General features: G+C 38.7%; 1 protein-coding gene across 2 annotated transcripts in view; it reads right to left on the bottom strand.

The window, feature by feature from the left end:
* Positions 1-3,593: 3,593 nt before the first annotated feature.
* The window catches only part of RB195_009411 (uncharacterized protein), a gene marked incomplete at both ends in the record, with an annotated part of 35,285 nt that continues 15,619 nt past the window's right edge, over positions 3,594-23,259 (bottom strand). The window contains 10 exons of one of the 2 annotated variants that reach the window (XM_064189954.1): positions 3,594-3,725; positions 6,049-6,120; positions 6,470-6,490; positions 6,560-6,604; positions 6,662-6,817; positions 8,979-9,164; positions 9,222-9,281; positions 9,366-9,455; positions 15,769-15,998; positions 21,344-21,440. In XM_064189954.1, coding sequence (XP_064047538.1) covers positions 3,594-3,725; positions 6,049-6,120; positions 6,470-6,490; positions 6,560-6,604; positions 6,662-6,817; positions 8,979-9,164; positions 9,222-9,281; positions 9,366-9,455; positions 15,769-15,998; positions 21,344-21,440 — 1,089 coding nt within the window. Of the gene's footprint in view, positions 3,726-6,048; positions 6,121-6,469; positions 6,491-6,559; positions 6,605-6,661; positions 6,818-8,978; positions 9,165-9,221; positions 9,282-9,365; positions 9,456-15,768; positions 15,999-21,343; positions 21,441-23,259 lie in introns of those variants that run through there. The other variant, XM_064189955.1, reaches the window with a different exon arrangement.

Raw genomic sequence — 23,259 nt, 5'->3', positions numbered from 1 at the left:
GTGGAGGCCCGCCGTAGTGGTGGACGCTGAATAGCATTCAACGAATCAGACGATTCAATTCGAATATTCGAATCGAATAGCGAACAACGGCGGCGTCGAGGTTGAGACGAGAACGAGGCGAAAGCTGGATAAAGGTGGTTGTGAGCGGACGTTCAATAGCGCGAGCGATAGAGCCACATCGATTGAATGTGGCCGCGACAAGCGAAATACAAACAAAGAAGATTACTTGACTCCGAGTACTCAGGATAAGAGCTACGAGGGATGGAGAGCAGCGTCTACGTGGGCGGGGAAGAGAACTGGGAAGTGGCGGTGAGGCACGCGCTGGCTAATGTGCACTGTGAGGAACCGTAAGCTAGCGTGGATTAGTGCGCTAATACGTTGAAAGGACAAATTTTGTTGCGCACGATGAGCGGTACGGGGGACGGGGGGATTGCTGCCGGGGGATGTGCTGCGACGGGGAGCAGCTGCAACTCGGTTGCGCGTGTGGGCGACAACGAAGACAAACAGAGGTGAGCACTCTGCGCAAGCGCAAAGCTTTGGCGAATCGAGTGCTGATAAGCCATGAACACGATGGCAATGTGGAAAACTTACGGGATTCGGGATAGATAGATCGAGCCACGGAATCCGGCGAAGCGGTGGTAAGGTGGACCCGTTAAAGAAGCAGAAGTTGCGCAGTAAGCTCTCGCGTGCAACACATTCTCAAGAAGGTTGTAGTCGGTGCTGGAAGAAAAACCACCATCGATAAGATCCTTCTAACCTTCATCCCCTAAAGGCCTATGGAAAAGTCACGAGAAAAGGACAAGTACCCGCTTGAAGACGGGGCGGATCGACCCGAGAAGAAATACAAGCACCGCTCTTTCCTCATTCTAGGTTCTCGAGTGCACGGCTAGTCAGTCAGGCAACATCGCATGTGTGTGTTTGCATGCGTGACCCCGACTACGAACGAACGAACGAACCGTTGCGCACTGGAACGCGAGCTGGAGTTGTTTGACTGAAGACATTGCCCTCTATCGATATAGTTCCGTGAAACAAATACGCAATTGCACGTACATTTCGATAAGTGCGCGAAAATCAGGGAAGATTGAAGAAAAATCACTACCTATCCAGAAATAGCTTTCTTCACCTTTTTCACCTTTTTTTGGAAGAGACACTAGGGAATCGGTGTCCATGGGATTTTTTTTATTTTTTTTTTAGCATAATACGTGTGACCTGATCTGTATGGGCAGTAGAATAACCAGTTTAAAAAATGTACATGTATATGAAGTGAACCCGTTTAGATCCCTCCTCCTACAACAATAAATTTTTATAAATTTGATTGTCACAGTCAATTTTTTTTTCCTTCAGAAAATCACCATCAGTCAATAGAGCAAGACCCGAAGCGTGGCTGAATTTTGCTGCGAACCCAAATCCGAAATTAAAAACGGCAGAAAAAGTGGTTTTAAAAAAGTTCAGAAGAAAGATGGTACTAGAGAAACATCTGTTTTTTCCCTGAAATATCTCTGTATGTGACAAAAGATTCGGTTACTTTTCTGAATTGAAAGACTTCAAAAGGGAAAAGAGAGGAACTCTGTAGATCAGTCCGACGCCTTTGATGAACGAAAAGAAAAGAGGAAAAGGAAAGTGGAAAAAAAAGATATTTTGTTGTTTTTCATGTACATATACTTTCAGTTTATTTGCCATCATAATCAGCTTTTAGCCAGAAAGTCTAAAGTCTAAAGTTTCCAGAAAATGAGTAAAGAGAATTACTCTCCAGAAAATTGTGAGACTATGCCCGTAGTTGATAATGGTAATGTTCTTCAAAATATGACCAGTTGCAGTTCTGCTACAAACCGATTACTGTACTTATCTCATGACGGGAAGTATGGCTAGTGGATATTTCCTCGTCAAAAGTTTTTAGAAACATTTTTGAAACGTTAAAAACACAACAAACCGATGCGTATGTACATGAAAATATGTATTTCCTAAAAAAAAACTATCGTAAACGTTTGTAGCGCCCAAATAATAGAGTCATCACTACAAAATTAAGGAGAAAACCATAGTGAGCAGAACATTCTCTCAATATTTTGAACAATTCACATCAAATACTTATGTCTGGTTAAAATATTGAATTTTCCTACAGTTTAATGTTAAGGAGAAAATCGTTGTTTCATTGCCCTTATTTATAGAAATAAAGAGAGGAGACTTCGTTTTTGTCGTCCCGTACTACATAAGTTCGCTACCGTACTGACATCTTGTGAGTAAAAACTACTTAGTGGCTATTTCATGCAAGGAGTACTTTGCTTCTAAGGACGTAAAATCACAGAAAACACCGAAAGATGCCTGCGAAGACATAAAATTACAAAAAGAAGCGGTAAGATCTACATTTCGTAATTTTCAATATTTCCAACATAATCGAATATAACTCTTTTAGGATACTAGGATAAAGTTGATGATTTTTTTGGAGTGAAAGGATAGCCGAATGAGGAAAGTCTCCTTGACAACGATTTTTTTCTGCCAATTTTTCGAGATCAACGTGAACGAAGTGTTGTAAACTGAAGTTGGATGTTCACAAAAATACAAAAATATCCCACTAAACGTGACTCAAACACAGTAAATTTGAGCTGCACTCAGAAACCAAAATCAGATGCTCCAGCACTTAAAATAGGTACCTAGTCAGGTGAAGGAAAAGTCAAACAATTATTAAGATCCACTATTTTTTAAAATCTCTTTTTGTTGCATTCGTTTAGACAGGATTCGAACATTATTACTATACGCATACAAATAGCTAAATATATATGTATAATGTATATAATATTTAACCAATAATCATGAACTTCTGTAAGATTTATGTTAGTAGTCAGTAAGTCAGTTCTTAGTAGTAAGTGCAGTCTTGACTATGGATTTATTTTAATTATCATAATATTACTAAAGTACTACTGTTTATTAAATATTATTTATTGAATGCATCATATTTATCTATTGTATAAACCATCTCGAGATGGCCAAAGCTGCTTCGCTACTGGAAATTATAAATAGCAAATCTTTGCTAAAAGACGTACCGTAAACTGAGTTAGATGAAATTCTTTGAGAAATTGTCGATGAAGAGCATCTGAGTGCGGCGGGGACGAATTCTAAAAGAACGAGCGTAGGGCAGTTAAAAATGCGTGAGTTCCAAGAAAAAGGGCGGCGCCTATTATCGTCAGACTCATAACAAAGCGAAACAAATGTTTACTTCACTTGATAGCGGAAAAATCTCGAGAGAAAAAATTGAAACGAATAGCAACAAGGGACTAGGAGGTTACTTAAGAATAACGTCAGAAATTCGAATAACCATTCGAATTGCCACCTCATTCGAAATTATTCGAAGAGAGAGAGTGAAGTATGAGGTTGGTGTTAAGAAGAACATAATTGATTTCCGAGCTTTTACGAGGTGAAGAAGATGTGGCAATGCCCGGCTATCCAAGGTAAACTGAAAAACGCAAGCGCAGCAAACAAATGCGCCTCCGAACACTCACAAAATCTCAAGCGCTGAAGAGCCGACGAGGATCGCGAGGGGGTTCTGCTCGAAGATTTTATCATTTTATCAATTATCATTTTATTTACATTAAAAAGAATCACACCTTAATGACGGTTCTCTGACGACGTTCCCGAGTTTCTATGGTCAGCAGCTGATCAACCGATGAAGATCGTCCGCGGAGAGGTCCCCTACCTTTGGCGTAACCGGGACTTCTTTGTTGCTGTGAGGACTAAAAATTACATAGTTAGTATTTCATTTACTATTTAGCAGTCAAACTAGCTAGTGATATTTAATTCTGTTAACTGCACTAATTTTAACTTTAATATTTCTAATTTTGATACTTTTCCTTAACAAGCATGGTGTTTTTTGTTTTGTTTTTGTTTTATTTTCAGCGAAAGTACTGAATTCATTGCACAAGGCATTACATTTGCAAATTACTGCAAATGGGAAAAATCTGGTTTCTATTATGGAATCGCATTTGTCGATTATTATGGTCCTAAAATAATTTGAAAGTCAAATTATACAATTTTTTGAATAACTTCCTGAAGAACTGGGCGAAAATACAAGAAAGCTACAGAACTACACAAAAATAGAAATAGAATGGAAATAAAATAAATCAGCAAATTTACTCGCATAATTTATGTCTTTAAAAAGGTCGTAGCTAAAAAATTTTCACGAGCAGAAAATTCTAATCCATGAATCCATACACCATACATCTTTGATCGAAATCAACTCCCCAACTTTTTGGTTCCCTAATAACAGATAACGCCACAGTTTTAGGGATTTCTCAAAGATAAATTGCAAAAAAAGAGTTTTTTTTTTAAATCAAACATGAATGAAGCGCAAAGTTGCACGATTAATGGTCGTATGTACACAACGGGATTTCCTCTCATTTTTTACCATTTCCATTTAGAAGAAAAAATTCTCAGCTGTGTGTCAGCTGGGTAAAATGGATAGTTTATCCAGCTGGTAGCGTATTCGAAGTTTTTGTTTTGCAGGAAAAAAACCGTCAAAACGGAGAATTCATCTCTGCACGATTGATGAATGAAAGGTTACGAATTTGTATGAAAAACTTTCGCAGCAATTATTCGGAGAAAAATTAGTTAGCCATTGGAGTGTGTCAGAGCTTTTTATTTTCGTTGAACGAAAAGAAAGCAAGGGCGGTTTACATTCTAGGCAAAACATTGCATGGAACCATCTATACATTAATGCGGATGAGAAAAAATTCCGTGATGCATTCAATTTCTGATTTTTGTGATTGGAAAATTCTTCTACACATGTCGCAATCCTCCGACTATAAACAGTCGTGGTCAGATACAGGGACTTTTCTCCTATACATTTCTTTCTTTCTCTCTCTCTCTCTGTTCCTAATTTCCGATGTTGAAGAAACACAAAGGGAATGATTGTAATGAAAAGGAAATTTCTGATGGGGATTTTTTAACCCCTCTAGTACTTATAGTATATGAATATATTATAACCACTAATAGGGTTTAAAAAATTCCCTCTCAAAATTATTTATCGCATATATTTATCGGTCATGGACTGCACTTTTTGTACAGGAGCGCGCCATTCAAAGGGTTAATAGCAATCTGCTCTTATTTTCTACCGCCACAACTTTTCACGACAAAGTAAGTCCTAATAAGTTTTTAAGTTGTAATAAACCCCTTAAACCTTAATAAAAAGCGAATTTATTGGCGTTCACCAACCACCGAATCCTGATCTAAAAATAAAATAAAATAAATACAAAGGAAAAGCTTTATTACGTTAAGAATTATGCACTGGAATTTATTCCTAGCCCAAGTTCTTCCCAACTTTTCTTCAAAAAATCCCTTCGATTACCTAGGAGTTCACTTCGATTTCAAATTTTTACCTAGTTCTTCGGACAATGAATTTCCCGTGCGTAAGTTCCGTAGTACAGGTACGGGAAGTAGTTGCGCACTCACAGACAGTAATTCTCCAGTAGTTTCATAAAGTGACAATTTGAGGTTGAATGAGGGGGTGCTGGCCGCCTGTACTTATGTTGACCGGACTGCCGAGAGACGCTATAGTGTTCAGATGCGCGCAACCACAATATCGCCTTGGGCTTTATTATAATCGCCGAAATTAATGCATGTTGTCAAAAATTTTCTGAAGTTCTAAACATGAATTTTCGCATTACTGGGGAATTCATAGAGGAAACTCTGGATTTTGTAACGATTTGAAAGATTTTTTGGAAGTAATTTTAACTGATACGTCATATAAATGCATTAGCAACGGATGGATAGATTCTGTGCGTGCTCTGGCTGAAGGTCTTGCAGGAAAGAGCTCGGATATGTTCAAGGAGTACACAGTGCGGCAAAAATGCCGGAATTCTGTAGCATCCGTTTGCGATTTAAGTGAAGTAAGTCAAAATGATGTTAATTTCTCGAAATGTTCTATAAAGAATGAATTTGAGAATTACTTTGCTTATAAATCCGAGTTTAAAGGCAATCGAAATCCTTAGATAAAACCTGCAGGCAATGAACGGGTTTTCTGGCGCTTTTCCAAAAAACAAAAGTCCCTTTCCGACTAACCTGTGGCTCTTTCGCAAACTCGTCCGGTGTACGAAGCGTCCTTAGGTCTTGCATTGATTGTGCACGAATTTTCTAAATTCTGTCATTAATCACCTTGATTCATCGGTGCGAAGCCCCGTACATACATAGGGGGCAGATAGCCCAAACATAGCAAAAAACTCACTCGTGCTCACTGGATTGAAGGAGGTGGTGAAGAAGAAGAAGAAGGAGAGAAGTTGGAGAAGCAGAGGATGCATGGCAAGGGGTATCTCCAGGGGGTCAGAGGTCATTCGTTTTTTTTCTCGGGGTGGGGTTTCAATTTTTACGAAACGTATATGTATATGTGACGCAAGAACTGACGGACAGGACACATAGGGTCATTTAAAAGCACTGGGACATTCGCACACACAAGCATGGACAAAACCAAGCACATTTGACTCACCTTTTGTAGTGTTTCGATGGACTGAAAAAACGAAAGGAAGTAAATTTAGATTTTTTCAGAAGAATTTCTAGTTAAAAGTTATTTCCTCACCTTCTTGATGTGTTCCAATTCACGAAGACTTTCATCGTCACTTTTCTAAAGTCGATAAGTCAAAGAGGTTTAGGACAACCATATGAGGAGACAGGAACTCACCTTAGGTCCAGGCCATCCTGGCTTATTCCACGGTTTATTAGCATCGCTTTCCTTTGCCTTGAGGTAGTCCCGCAAACGACTAGCCTCCATTTCACGATGTCGTTCAACGCTTTCCGTTAGATAGTTGCTAGTAGTAATCGGGCGAGATTCGACACTCTGAAATTTTTTCACGGAAATTGGCAACCGTGTGAGGCGGAGCTTGTTCCGCTCAGAATCTGGCCGCGATGGCTTTTTTTCCATGAAGTCATTCAATTCGTGATTGACTAGTAGAATTGCAGTTGACTGTGATTCGTCAGCAATCGCTGAAAACCGCTTCGTATTGAGCGGATAGGAAGAAATAGGGGATTACTGTTGGAAGATTGAAAATTTTTTGGGAAAATGGGAAAATTTTTCCAAAATAATCATTCAGGTTAAGCACAGAAATCCTATCGTATTGTTCCACTTAAATTAGCGAATAAAAATGATAATGCTAAATTTTCTAGTTGAAAACGCCAAAGCTAAATTTTTAAATTTAAAAATGCTAAATTTTTTCCTGGTTCTTAGTAATTTCCCTAATACGTGGAATTTTTTCCAAGTTACAGAGGTGTTCGAGGAAATCCATGAAGGCCATTTGTTAGAACTAGAAATAGCAAATGGTTGAGGTGGTAAATGTTCGTGAAAGCCTCGATTTTCACAAAAAGAATTGTCAAAATATGGGAGTGGACATAAAATTATGGGTAAATTAGCCAAAACTCTGTTCAGGACCAACTACCACAATGTGAAGTCCTTCGTTTAGGACATTATACCATATTATATTTATTTTCTTATTTTGTCATTTTATTCCTCTATTTCTTTACTTATTGGTACTCACTAAAATTTATTATTTATTTTATCATTTATCTATTCATTCCACCATATAATTTGTTACATAATAATTATTTGTCAGCAATCGATCGATCAATTGTAAATTGCTTTGATGACTAAGAAATGCAATCTTCGCGGTTCATTGAGCGTACAGGATCCGAGGACTTGGGGTCAGTTTGCGACCTTCCACAGATTTCCCCTTCCATTTCCCCGGGGTTTCTAGGTAAATTCGCGCAAACTCAACTGTTTACTTAATTAACTAAGAAATTTATTTATGGTTAGTCACTCCAATTTTTTTCAAGAATCGTGTTACATTTAATAGTGCGATAAAAATTATTGAGCCCAAATTTTTGCTTAGTATTCTTTAAAGGCATCACCCCACGAATCTGAGGTGGTACGGATTTCAGGTGGAGTACTCGTATACGGGATCGTAGATTAAGGAGAGGGAGTGAGTCCGTCAATTTTTTCCTAACTGCCGTAAAAACGGAACCTGGAATATACGGCTTCGAGCGTTCCAGCGCTCTATTTTCTACGACGAGTCCGATTGGAGCGCGCCAGCCTCGGGCAGCGCCGGACTCACGCCCTCTCCTTAATCTACGATCCCGTATACGAGTACTCCACCTGAAAACCGTACCACCTCAGATTCGTGACGTGATGCCTTTAAATTTTACTTTTTTAGTGCATCGTTGTTGCATGTTAGAAGCATCAATCACAAGTGATTCTCCAAAAAATCCTATGCTTTAAACTTATTTATAATTTTCTTGGCACGTCGCATGATTCTAGTCCATCCATCTGCGACCTTTCTAAGACTGTAAAATAGTCGAGTGAAAATAGCATATTAAGCGAAAATCCCTCTGCTATTCTCGATATTATACGTTTCTTGGCTGGCGTTTCTGGTTTGGACGAATTCCAAGAAACGAGCTTACGAGCTTTACTAAAACAAATAAAAAGTTTTCGAAAACATCCCGAACTCTTTTGTTCTTCATCTTCAACGTTTTTCTATACGGTTACGCCCCAATTACGCCATGGTCATTAGCTGGCTAGAATGCGTCGTGTAATGTGATGCGCAAATTTTACGCTTGAATACGTCAGTCGGTTTTCTTGTAGGTGAATCTGGGTCAAGCTTTGTACTTTAAACTACTGGAGTAACCGATTAGAAAGTGAATACATTGGTCGTTACCCATTCAAGTAACAGTTTTTCCATAACTGTTCACTATTTATCACTTATTCACATTCTGAATAGTCTAAAAAACGGAAAACAGGCTAATCCCAGCACTTATTGCGCCAAGAAAGTGAAACTAACCCCAGAATAAATAACTAACTAAAACTAATAACTAATAACTGTTAATAACCCAAATAATAAAAAAAATTCACATTTCCAGCAATTATATTCCACCTATTACAGTATTTATAAGGTAAGCCACAGAGGTCACGGCTCCGCCTGCCCGCCCAATCCAGGATTTCGTTCGCTAACCTTAAATCGCCTCTGCTCAAGCGGTTCAAGCTTGATTAGGCTTCGTTTGCTGTGTTGACTTGGGAAATCGCCAGCCATCTGCTTCTTCGCATCCGGAAGAGTAGTCGAATGATGCGGCATATTAGCGTTAGAGCGCACTTTCGGATCGATCACAGTCAGCTTGTAGTCTTCGTGCCGCATGCTCACCTACAGTAAGAATATACACATATTGAAATACGGTAAATTACAAATGTCATACAGTACCTTGTAGTCTCCTCTTTCATTTGGCAGATATCCACTTGTTCCTAGTTTCAACTCGGTACTCTGGAATGGAAAGAGAAAGAATCGCATAAAATATTTTTGAGTAGCGGTTTTTCTTTCCTAGAAATCAATCCATTTCATACTTACAGGTTTCTCGGTGCCAAGTTTATAGCTAGGCGTTATTGTTTTGACATTTCCCTCACGAGCTCGGCCCTCTTTCGTCGTTGGATGATCGTTCTGAAAAAAATATCGTAATCCAGTGCTTTTTTTAGTAAGGAAAATACGAAGTATGTTGCTTATTAATGAGTTGATCTAATCAAGTAAAATAACACTTAAAATGAGCTGTTTTTATTTTTCTACATATTTAATTAATATTTAATTTATTTATTCATATTTAATTTTTCTAAGTGGATGCGGTGTTGTGCTTGTTATTTTTTGAAAGTTATTGCTCCTGACGGAAGATCATCATGATTTGCCAATAGTTGGCAAGAGATGGATTTATATAAATACAGAAGAATAGGAGAAATACAAACTAAATCCCCCCAAAAATCGAATTTATGGTCTCCAAAAATGCTGAAAAAAGAATATAAAAAGTTTTTTTTTCGGAGCGTTATAATGAAAGTCGCTATTAGCGGACAATTCCTTTGGCAACAAAAGCCTGCGCATCATAAGATCAAGTTAAGCATAGCAATTTTCTCAATCATAACCACTCCACATTGTTGTTGGGAAGTAACGAAGTACGAAATTTTTGGTTTCTTTTGGATGGTATCGAACTGTCGGCTGTCCCTGACATTGTAGTGTCCTTTTATCATTGCGCTACACCCATAACATCATTTAGAATAATAGAAAGTGCATTTAGTCCTCAGAAACAAACACAATCACAATAATTCCTCATTTTTCCTAAGTGAAGAGCCTCTGGAGTAAATCAGTACTAATATTCTTCTATTTATTCGATATATTTCTATGAATTTCATTCCGTCTAAGGGCAGAGGCAAAAAAAAACCTCTAGTCTACTCTCGTGATATTCATTTTATTCTAATCTATTTTGTTCTATTCTACTTTCTATTATTGTATTGAAATGTTATATCGATTGCCGCTGAAGTCACTGAAGTCTATGTTCTTCTACCGTTTCAGCGATTACCGAGTAATAGAGTGATCGAGTAATTTGAGAGATGTCCCGCTACTAGCGTTACGATTCCTATTGGGACACTCATTGGTTCATTAAATTAATCGAATCATGAGAACTTAAATTAATCATTATTTATTTAATTAATTATTAAATTAATTATTTGGTGGAACTGTGCGCCCAGATTGTGGGGCAGAAAAGACTATCCAGGTACACTCACCAAAAATATCAGATTTGTGTAAAAAAAATATCTATTAAAATCCCTTACACCTTTATATCAATCGATTAAATAATGCATAGCGCAGAATTTGGCTAATAGGAAGTGTTGAACGCTGTCTGATTCATAATCAGCATATTCTACAACATAAATTTCCCCTGATTCAGGCAATGCCTGAACGTTATTAGTCAGACAACGATAGCGGAATACACTTTTCGCTAAGAAACGCTTCAGGCATCAATGCTACAGCGGTGTAATAGGTTTACAGAGAACTTTTTGATAGGAAAAATCTCCCAGGAAAATTTCGCTCGGAAGATTCTCGGTTAGCACGCGACTATCTGTCCCAAACACTTGGAAATTTTCATCGCTTCTGTCACATATGACTTATAGTCAATCAATCAGTGTGATGACAATTAGAATCCGACCACACTTGGTGCTGCTGATGGCCGCCCGTGCAACAACTGGAACCAGTCTCTGGCGACCAGAAGATGATGAAGAAGAAGATTGACGGCAGCAAACGGGGTTGAAAGTTGTGTGGGCAATGTGCCGCCAGGCGGTCGACCGAAACTTGTTGTAGAAGACATTACGATTCGTCACTAATATATATATGTGTGTGTGCATTTACGTACTACACATCAATGAATCGGCCGACGTACAGTAGGAATTGTATGAGCTGGTTTGCAGCAAATCACAATAGTAAAGTGATGTTACGGAGGGTAAAGGTATGGTGGAGGAAAGGAAAAGTGCGGAGTGATGTGTGGGAAAAATCCTTGAAGCGCTAAGGAAAGCCATGCATGTGTTAGCTGCGAATCCCGGCCGATTCATGGCTAATGCGAATTCCTGGGTGGATAAGATCTTCGCAAGTTTCGACCGTGAGGCTCGTCGTCACAGGGTGCGACGAGAATGGACAGCGCCGGGATTGATCGTAAGATTCTCGGAGAAAAAAAGAAATAACATTGAGAAAGGTGAGCTAACAGTTCTGTCACAGTTGATTTACCTTGTTTTCTATCCTAATTTACGTCAGATAAGAAATTCTCCGAGACAAGCACTTGAATTTTCCTTGTAATTTGGTTCCTCTCTCTTCCCTGTCTTATACTCTATGTAATTTCAATGGTTAGTTGAGTGTAACATCGTACTTTCTGGGTAAAAAACAACAAGAGGAAAGAACATAATTTCCTCAGATTGTTCCACAGTTTCCAATTAGTTCTAGCCAGGAAGTCTACCAAAACGTGACTTCCACAATTTCCAATTATTTCTGGCCAGGAGATCCACCAAAACCCGACCACCTATTTCTAGAAAATTTATATCCTTAGCAACCTCTGCCTAATCCCATCGTTGTTTTAAAGCCGCCTCCATTTCCAATAAATCTACGAACGATGAGTAATATAGTCTCAGCTATATCTGAGTTGAAGAAAATTTTTTTCTACAATTTTTTTCTTGAGGAGAAACATATACTGATGTTTTCGATATCATATAGGACCGTTCCATAAACGGCAAAAATAAATAAATAATAAATGCGGCATTGTTCTATATTTTATTTATCTACAATTAACTAAACGTTTTTAGCGTCGAAAATATATTTTCCTTAATTTTCTGAAATTATTTTCCTCCTTCCTAATGATCTTTCAATGCCCTTCCCTGAAAATTCCGCTACAGATTTCAATTAATACAATTGAAATAAAAAACTAGTTATTCATGCCATGATACAGCAGGTATCTACAAGCACGATAGCAGCAACAACAGCTTCTATGAGTATTCACCCAAAGTTTTGAAAGGTTAAAAATTTTCGAACATGAGTTCCCGTCCACTGATCTGCTACTGTATGTTTTTGCTTGTTTGTGCTTACCTCGAACGAATTTGTCATCAATTTTACAAACTTCCCAAATCCATAATCGAACTATTGGCAGCTTTTTTGCGCGTAATCGACGCTCATCATTCTCGTGTCCTGTGATGAGTTCGAAACCTCATATGGAGTTCTCACAAAAAAAAATCATGAACGAATAACATATGTTAAATTGCCGCAACAAGTCGCCGGAGAATTGGTAAGGAAGGTCAGTCCAAAAAGAAGAAATGGTTGACAGTTGCTGAGTAATGACGATATTTTTTTCAATGATCTATCTTTTTTTCTGGTAATATGCCAAAAAAAAATCACAAATTCTGTTAAACGACTGAGTAAATTTTTCCAATCCAAAAACTGAAAACATACTGATTTTAGAAGTGAATTACATTCTCTTTAATAATAATCAAATGACTAACTGCAGGTATGTGCCGATCCTTTTTTCATGTTCTTCTACCCTCTACTTTTCCCGTAGATAGAACCAGATTTCACATCCACATATATGAGTAAACAACGAATGATGGATTTCTTCGTTTTTCACCGCATACCCTCAGAATTACATCCCTTAGTCTCCTAGCCAAACTCTTTCCTACGTTTTGAATTGCGTACGGTAGCAATAATAATAATATTAAAATATCCAGCGTTGTGTGTGGCTCGACTTAGAAGTAATGTTTTATTTTTTGTTGCAATTTCTGAACGTTTCTTTGATATTTTCTTTCCACTTAGGGCAAAGAAATTACTGCGAAAATCCAAATCAGGACACTGAGTGCTTCTATTTGTTATGTCCATACGAATGCGCTCAAGGATAACATAGAAATCAATATTCCTTTGAATATTGATGTTTTCAACTTAAAGAGTAATTAAAAAACTAGCCTAAACACTTCGACTAACCTTATTACCTAAACAAAAAATTGTGCTTGAATTCATAGGACTGTAAGTGATCTATGGGCAATTTCAAGACTCATGGATTGCTTTCGCTACCAAAACATTTGAGAAATATTTTTCTTTCATGTGAGAGAAGTGAGAAAAAATACTTTAGAAAGTCTGCTTTTTGCTCGAACACTAAGGATTATCCTACCATTAGTACTAAAAGCTTATTATTCCACGTAACTGCCGTAACTCTCCCATGCAAAGATCCTCGGTTCTGCTGGAAATCAACTTAATGGTAACTTAGATCGTAGAAGTTCTCATTTCTACTTCTACTTAGACCGTTAAAGTTCTCTTCTTATCTTAAATCTTAGCATCTTAGCATCTTAAGTATAATCAGAATGTGTAATGAATTAAAGAAAAACATTTCTGGGAAAAAAATTGATACGACGTCCCAGAAATAAACATTTGCCGTTGATTTAATCATGAAACAGTTACAAAATCCTGATTCTAATGAGATGATTACGACAGAAAAAAAGATAGAACTTGGTCGCTGGATTTCTCGATTTGAAAAAAAAAATTGATGGACGAATGATCTTCGTCTTTTCGGAGAATCCGGCTTGTTTTCTTGGTTGTTAGCAATAATTAGGTTTTCTTGTTTGCGTAATCTTCACCAGCTTCTGCTGGGAAACTTAGAGTTTCAGAAATGTATACATATCAATGTCAGAAATCTTCAATTAAAAATCAATTGTCGAAAAATGAGACCTAAATACCAATGAATCTTGCAGCAAACTTGCTGTTCGGAGACGTTGCTATTAACGACAAAAATGAAGATGATGGGAATATTAGGGAATGAAAAACTAAGGCCTAACTAATACAAGAGGAATGTATTAGGAAAAGACATAAAATATATACCTCATTCTTTCTCATAGAAAAATCAGCCCAAAATCAAAAGACAGTTCTAAACGGACGCAAATCATTCAAAAACAGTATATCGCGGATCGAACGTGGTGAGGGAATCCTCAGGAGAAGGTAGAGATGGGGTTGTACATAGATTACCGGTGGTTTCGCTTTCGCCTTATGCCACAAAAAAAGGCAAGCGAACCGCTTTAGTTCTTATTTAGGTTCTTACGAGGTACGTCAGAACGTCCCTCAACGTAGACGTCTCGGTCCACCCAGCAGCTTCTTCATTAGTCTTAAGCCTCTTTGAATAGACTGGTGAGAAGACATCACTGATCTTCGACCGCTCGCACGTGGATGCGGCGCGTGCGCAAAAGTGGCGCGTTGTCGATCGGAATCGCCGTGAAAAATGGTTTCTTCCAAGCTGTTTTTTTACGACGACCAAGGAAAGTCAAGCCGAACCACCCTTGACCCCGTGATCTACCCAGTGACCCCAACTGTAGCTTTTAACCCGGATTCCTTCGCCGCGTATCCGATTACACACCAGATTCGTGTTATGCACTCTTTAAAATAACGTAAGAAATCCCAAGGAATACGGGCCACAACATCTGAAACGGGACCGGGACGCAGTAGAATAGCAGAGGAGTCAGCTTTTTCCTGAGTCCAAAGGATTAACAAGGCAAAAAAAAGATCTAATGAAGTCAAAAAGGTATTATAAAGGGTTAAAGGTATCACAGAGATGACGATGTTGGGATTTTTCTCTCTCTCTTTGACCAAATAGATAGTAGCGGTGTTTACAAGTATGATAGAGATCACGCTCACCTCGAAAATTCAGGGAAAAAAACGCATATGTGCTAGTGCTCTGTGTTCTCGTGTTCTCGACGATGCAACTTATTACGCAGTGGAACGCAATCAACACCGTCGTCGTCCAATATCCACAATTCAACTAATAATACTCAAAAATAAGTGCAAAAAAGCGCTCACCAGTGGTTCCCCTCCTCCTCTTGGATACTCGTGGATGTGTTGCCGATTGCCTGCATTCTATCACTCGTAATAAGTTGTATCGTTGGGAAAACATACGAAGCTGCTATGCAGATATTTTACTGTTTATTTCTATTTTTCTTTACTTCAATATTTATTTCACTAACATGCATTTGCATTGGTGGAAAAAGTGAACGTGATACACACTCATCCACGTGAACTACACATCTACCCGTCCCTATTCGTGGAGAGATCCTAATATCGTCAATTCCGTGATACATCGCATTTAAAAGACAAAGAAAAGTCATACCGATTAGCTTCCAGTTTTTAATGTGAATTTGTTTTTAATGTAATTCCATAGAATTTCTTTACAGGACCTAGCAAGAATCTTAAGTCGATACTTCAATGGTTGTCGGATTTTTTATCGGCGACAAATTGTACGTATCTGGCTCGTGCAATTCTCGTATAGCCATTGGAAATCCATTGACTAGCGAACCGGTTCGTTTCGCGCGCGCTGATACAACGCTGGCTTATAGCGCGTAGGCAGCGTGATGTTTTCAGGAAAAAAAAGAAACTCAAGCTTGGCATAGAATTCAGCTGAACCGAAGAGAACTGTGCTTACCGGTCCTGGAGGTTGACCTTCTTCTGTCTTCACGATCGGCGTTGACCATCGTTTCACAGATGTTTCGGCCTCGATTCGTGCGGACATCGTCGACCAAACCTTTGGCGGTGCTTGTTCGGGTAGTGGTGGAGGTGGAGCTGCTGCTGCTTCTGTTCTGAGGGCGGCGTTAGTTAGATCCGCTGGTAGGGTGATCTCCAACGGGCGCACGTACACGTGAACCGAAGTCGGTTCTGAAAGGAAGGGAAAATTCAGGATTTTTGCTCATTGTTCCAGAAATCACTGAGTTTCAGCCAAAAAAAGAGAGACATGGACATGTGATACAGAAGCAAATTGAAGAATAAAGATCGAAAGAAAAGGAAGGAATTGTTTGGAGGTGATATAACTTTGCAGAAACAATACCACACGGAAAGACCTAGGATCAGTAAATTCGTTCAATATTAGCGGAATGTCATGAGTCGATTCCCATAAAATTTTGCAAAATTGGGTCGTTTATGATTATGGATAACAGTTATTCCACCATACAAATCATTCAAAAGTTATTCCGACGATCATAAAATCCGTATATACAGAAAACTCTGCGGATATTCGTACAGAGAAGCCAAATATTTTTCAATTAAAAGAGATTTATGACCGAGCACGTCTATTCAACGTAATAAATCACCAAGATAAGCAAAGTGAAACATTGGGCATTTAAAAACTTTGCTCCTTATCATAGCCTCTTCAAAAGAGGTGTCACAGACTCAAATGCAGTAAAGAAATCTTTCAAATATTTGCAAAATTAGATTTATGAACAATTATTGAAGGATTACTAAAATAAACGATGTATAGGTAGGATTTCACATCTAATCGACGGAATTCAACGTTTGCCGGAAAAGGGAAAATTGTTTGGAGGAATCTTGTTATCGAGAAAAATAAGAAAAGAAATAAGGATTGCAACAGGATCCGCTTCTTTCGATATAGTACGGCGCTGAATATGTTCAACCGTGACGCGTCCGCCGCGCCTGCACCTCATTCCTCTGCCTGTCATACAGTTCCTCTCTGTGCTCCGTCCTAATCAAAGATCTGTGGTGCTCACAGTGTCGAGCACCTTAGAGGCATCACCCCACGAATCTGAGGTGGTACGGATTTCAGGTGGAATATTCGTATACGGGATCGTAGATTATGGAGAGGGGGTGATTCCGTCTATTCCTTCCTAATTGCCGCAAAAAACGGTGCGGAAAATACGATTTCGATGCGCTTTTTTCCACGAGTTCGATTGGAGCGCGCCAGCCTTGTGCACCGCGCCGCATCTTCCGGACGTCCGGTTGTCTACGGCAATTAGGAAAACGGAATCACCCCCTCTCTATAATCTACTATCCCGTATACGAATACTCCACCTAAAATCCGTACCACCTCAGATTGGTGGATGATGCCTTTAAAGCACCGACCTTAACTAACCCGAGTGCATTCACGGCAAAACTTCGACAGAATTTCCAAAGACCTCTATGTGTTTATGAGGTTGTTGAAGAAGGGTTTAGATCGGAAATGTTCACCATTAACGAAATTCTTTGTTCTCATCGATAAACTCGTTGTTCATCCAACTGGTTTTGAGTTGGAAGCAACTTTTGTAAAGATTAAAGTACGTGTGAAACTTAATGGAATTGGCAACCGATTAAAAACGATCTCCTTAATTAGTGGTAGCTATGGATGATTGTAAACTAATCGACTCAAAAACTGATTCACACCGTTACAGAAGCAATTACATTTACTCTTCGCTTTTTTGAAAAAAAAATAAATAAAGAAAAGTCGTTGAATTCCAACCAATTCTTCCTAATTAGTATGAACTTTTTGTAAGACCTATTCTCTGCTTTTCGAACAAAAAATCTGCGCCATCAAATCTTTTTCATTCACTTTTCATTTATTCTAACATTATATATAATTTTTATATATCGTATTATTTTTCATACTATATCATGTTTCTGCTTTTTCTTCAAAAAATCTCCATTGTCCTACAAATTACAGAATTTTAACAAAACTTTTAAAAATACTGAAATCAACTATATATATTTATTTGCCTATCTATTGGTGGATCCAAAAAGTTTCACAAAATGACGAAAAAAAAGGATGTAAAAGGAAGAAATGCTCTATAACCACTTTTGTCGCACAAAATTTGTATATTAGCAAATTTATTATTCATTTATTTATATATTTTAGAAATTTACAAAGATACCAGGCTAAAATGCTAAGATCTTTCTTTTTTTTTTGAAAAAGTGAGCAGAAGGCGGCCTCAAGAGATTCGGAGGTGAAATAAGAAAAATCCTTTGAATTCTTTGCTAAATTCGATAAACTCGACGAAAAAAAACACCAAGTTTAGCATAGTTTTTTTTCGCTCGCGGCGCGGAACAACCGACATCGAGTCGAGTCGGGAAAAGGTTGACCTTTAGTGTGAGAAACGAATTTAGAGAATTATGAGCATCCGTCCGAGTTACGATTTAGCGACGAGAACGTCGTGTCCGAACGAGAACGGACAACGATGAGGACAAACGGACATTAGGAACATTTTGTACTTTTCACAAAAAGAACACATTTTACTGAACACAGCCGCACACGTGAACACAATGTGAAGAAATTAGGCTAAAAGCACCACTAATCGATAAACATTAATGTATTTTCGAAAGGAATGAACACTTCCAAGGTCAACGTTGAGAAAAAATACTCTGTTAGTGAAGGCAACACGAATAAAAAACAAATAGAATGTGAAAGATGTGAAGAATTTTAAAAGGTTTTCCGAAACTTTTCAAAACTAGTTCTATAGAATGCTGTTGAAAAGTTCTGTAAACACTTCCATGCATAGATAAAAGAGCAAAAAGAAAAAAAAACTTGTTTTTATAGAGAAAAAAAAAACTATTCTTCGAACTGTGATTATTGTGGGAAGCTATCAATGGAGTGAGCCCACAAAGCGGCACATTTTCAGGAATTAAGCAAGCATTGATTGACCATTATATAAAAATCACATTAAATGAAGAATTAGTCTTCTTACTTTACGAATATTTAAGAATATATTCAAGAGTAAGAAAATGTCAAGTCATATTTCATCTCCAAAAACAAACAGGTGGAAAAAAACGAAAGAAAATAGAGAGGATGATAAAAACAAGTGCAAACATTTCTAAGATTTTGGTTTTTTTTTTTCATTTAGCAACGTTTAAAGTTACATTTTAACCAGATAGTATTTTACAGAATAAGATTTCTAATGAAATATATATCATGTTCATGAAAACTGAAAGAATAGCAACCACAGTTAATGAACTAGTACTAATTAAGTTAAAAAAAATGTAAATTTAGAAAAAAAGTCATTTCATGGCTAACACATCGGAACAAAATCTTTGAGAAATCGCTCGAAACTCTTTAGTACCGGATAATGAAATTCAACCAAGAAATAAGCATCACACGCGAATTTCCGGAAGGAAATGGGCGGGGCTCTACACTAAGAAACTGAGTCTGAGGAGAGAGAAAGACGTTCTTTTGAAAGTTCACCACTCGGGAAGGTGTCGTAGAATAGAAAAATGAAAAAAAGAAAATTCTATTCGAAACAGCACCCTCTAGAAATTCCCCGAAAAAATACACCAACTTTTTTCTTGGCGATGAACTAAGAAAAGAACACGGGAGTGGCCAAATCTTCAAGATATGGAAAAACAACATCTCTTGGATCTCTATCATTCCATAAAAGAAGAGAGAAATGCGTGTAAACTCTCTAGAAACGCCCAGAAAATGCGCCGTTTCAATGATTGAATGGGATTGATTGATGAGGCAGGTTTGAGAGAGAGAAGATAGCGGTGGTGATTCCGGGTGCTAAGGCCGTCGACGACGACGACGACGACGACGAGTCATTAGCGCTTCGACGTCTCCTTATACGAGGAGAGGGCGGCTGAGACGATGAATAGGGTTCTTTTTTTGGAATTCATGTCGTAAATAAAAGAATTCCCGCCGAAAACGCAGCTGGAACTCATGTACGTAACGATTATTGATTCTCGTAGGTAAATTCGCTTCGTTTACCGTTTCGTTCACGTGACGTTAGTGACGCGAAAGCACTCTAAACGATGTGTTTTCCCCGGTTAATAACGGTCGAATGCGGTTCACGGAACGAAAACGACGACGTCGACGTCGACGTGAACGATTGCGATGCGTGCACGCGGCAGCAGCCCAACTACAGCGAAAAACAATCGCATACCGGTTCAGGAATCGCGCCACGCCCTGCGATGCTACGCGGGCGGCGGCGGCGAAACACGACGGCATCGATCACACAGAAATACAGCAGCGAGCCCATATAACCTCGATCTCATTACCACTACCACTAAATGCACACAACGCGATGATACGATAGGGGTCCCGCAGTGAATGTTAATGAAGTCGACGGCTGCGAAAGATACGAATGCCATTGGTGCATCACAGGTGCCCGTGAAACGTTTGCAGCGAATCATTTGCAGAAATCGATCGATGTGGAGGATGAGGATCACACTGAACGACGACACTAATACTTCGAGTAAACATTAAGCGAACTTTCAGAAATTTCCCATTCAAATCGCTGGACGAAATATCGATTGGCGGATCAATACACACGCGAAAGTTTCTCATTTGTTTGTTCAATGAAGAATTCCGTACCGAAAACAAAGAGTACACGTAATGATAACTTTTTTTCCACTGCACCGATTTGAAACCGATTAGTTCGAAAACGTTCATAAAATTCGCGTAATCCGCTATAAGCCGAACAATAAACTTTACGTTTCCATTTTTATGGTTTCCAAAAGAGAAAGTTACTAGGAAGTGTCATAATGCTCTTGTTTGTGAGAGAAATGTCCCTATAATCGTATGAAGTGGGACCCACGATGATGGTGTGGCTGCAATTCTTATCTTAAAGATTTTAAAAAAGATATGCTGTTCACAATTTTCTAATTTTTGTTTCATATCCGCGGATCCGAGAAACTACACAAATACTATTCAAGATCTACTAAATCAATGAAAAGGCCACCACTTTAGGATTATTATTACCAGTAATCAGAATTCTATGTTCTAATCTACTCGCTTTGAGTAAATTAAAGTAGATTTTTTTCCGGATAACAAACTTGATTTGAAAAGTTTTTTCTTCGCATGAAAAGTCAGCCCACTAAATCCAAAAAAGAGCGGTTGGTACTCATTTACTGCAACTCGAAAGGTCTTGTTAAATCGCAGAGTACCGAAGTTCTGGAATTCTCGGAAGAGCAAAATCTCCTGACCGAACTGGTAAAATTATCTATATGTTCAGTTCGTTAACAATGGACACCCATAGTTGCCCTAAAACATTAAAAAAGCTGACTTGGGGGCTAATTTAAAGATCTCCGGATCCCGTTCGGCTAATAGCAAATGTACGACATCTAGATTACAAATGCTTAGCGTAATTACGTTACGATGAAGAAGAGACTGGAAATAACTGATTTTTACTTAGAATAATGCGTTCTCACTTTAAAAAAAGATGTTTACACAAAAATAATCGTTGAACTGGATAGTATCGAAAAATAAAAGCGAAAATAGAACATCACTCTCGAGACTAACTCTAACTAACTTATGTCACAACCATTGTTTTTACAGACGATTAAAAGAAAAAGAATTCTCCCCAAAAGATGACGTTTGTCCCAATCCGCAACAACATGGTCGGTCATTAGAGAAAAATGCAAGAAAAAATGACAAAAATCTCTCTCGCAGCCCTTTTCATTCACTTCCCGGATATAGCAGAACTTTCGTGCTGTTCCGAGGAACATCCAGGAATTTAACAGTTCCAGAGATAAGTGCAAATGATGAAGCTTGATGTAAGCGCGAAAAACTCGAAAAGAACATATTTTCATCTGTATCCGGACAAAAACCGCGGGCAAAAGAAAAATTTCGTCGATGACCGTTGTGTAGAGATGAGTATGGACGGAGTCGACCTTGAAACGGTGTTCGGCTGGCAGAAAAGCGGGCAGGTACGCGAATGGGTGTGAGATGTGAATTCTCATTTGTTAGGAGGTCGCGCGATGAGAAACTTTTAACCTTTCGCATTCGTCATCCGATATACCTGAAGACTGATTCATTCGACTGGAGATTCGTCATCGATGACTTCGTAATCCAGAATATTCCGGAAGTGAATTGAAAGAAACGGGCGAGAGAGGCGCTCGCGCACTTCACACACACCCGACCGACCGCCCGAGAAAGGAATGTGCCGCAGCCGAACCTGTTGCATAACCATCAACCACTAAGCAGCAGCAGCAGACTGTTTGCCTTCTAGTTCAATGGATGCCGGCCGGTCGCCGCCGTACCGGGCGCCTATTTGCGCTCGTTCTGCTCCAACATCGTCGTCGTGTTCTACTCAAACGTGTGCCGCATGTTTGGGTTAACACGCTCCGTTCGGGAAAGAAAATCTGGCGCCGCAATGAGAAAAGGAAGGAAGGAAGGAAGGAGGGAAGGAAGTGAAGCCAGTCTTACTGGCACCGTTACAGTTGTTTATGGGGTCGTCACTGGAATGTGAAACAATGAAAAGTCATCAGCATAGCAACGGGAAGACTGGTTCTCGTCAGCAGCTTAATCACCGCTATGTCATCTCAATGATTAACTACCTTTTTTCGGCTCCGAGAAGAAATACTTTGCATGGTGTGTTCGATGCGTCGCCGCCGGAAAAGTAGTCAAAATCTGGGGGACATAACATAGGTCGAAGCAAACGCATTTCCTCTTGCGCAATTATCATGCAAATTTAGGCAGTAAAAACAAAAAACATTTAATTGCTATGCTAATTTTATCCAGAAAAAACCACCACGTTCAACATATGCGTCTAGAAGACTCCGTAAAGAGTCGGATGTTAATGTAAAAGCAGAAATTGCTTTGAAAAAACTGGGAGTCGTTCTTCTCGAGAGTGCTTCTTGAACCAAACGAAGGAATTTGAGAGCAACTGCGGTAGTTCCGAAGCACACCCAAGTCTATGCTCGTACAGGTGGCACAATGTAACGTTTTGTACCATTTTCAGCGCATTTTTTCAATTTTTTGATGAGTTTTTTCAATCTCTGTCTCTCTTTTTTTGAACTTTTTTTTCTTGAGTCATCAGAAAAAATGATACACCCCTAAGTATCCGAAGATCCGATACGTCGACCTATCGTCACATTGACAGCAAATTGTAAAAAATGGACTTCTCCACCAAGAAATGTGCGAAACATCCTACTCATCAAAAAAGGATTTTCTTTTGGAACTTCATGATCATAAACTACACTACTGCATACGATATGGGATACGGTAATAGGAACAAAATCTATTATGATTTACGGGGTATTTCCATACAGTGACCATTTTAACCACCGTAACCCCTAGCAGGCACTTAACATTTCCTGCTCTCCTTACTGTTGAAAGGGTTCCTACTTACATTAAAGTCAGCTAAGAAAATTTTCTTGGGAAATTTACAACTGAAAAATAGGAATTTTATAGAAAAGTCGCATTAAGTCCTTATCATCTTTGGGT

Source organism: Necator americanus, chromosome III (genome assembly GCF_031761385.1).
Source record: "Necator americanus strain Aroian chromosome III, whole genome shotgun sequence".
NCBI lineage: Eukaryota > Metazoa > Nematoda > Chromadorea > Rhabditida > Ancylostomatidae > Necator > Necator americanus.
The sequence above is the reverse complement of the archived record's forward strand: the minus strand, read 5'-3'. Positions and strand labels throughout refer to the sequence as shown.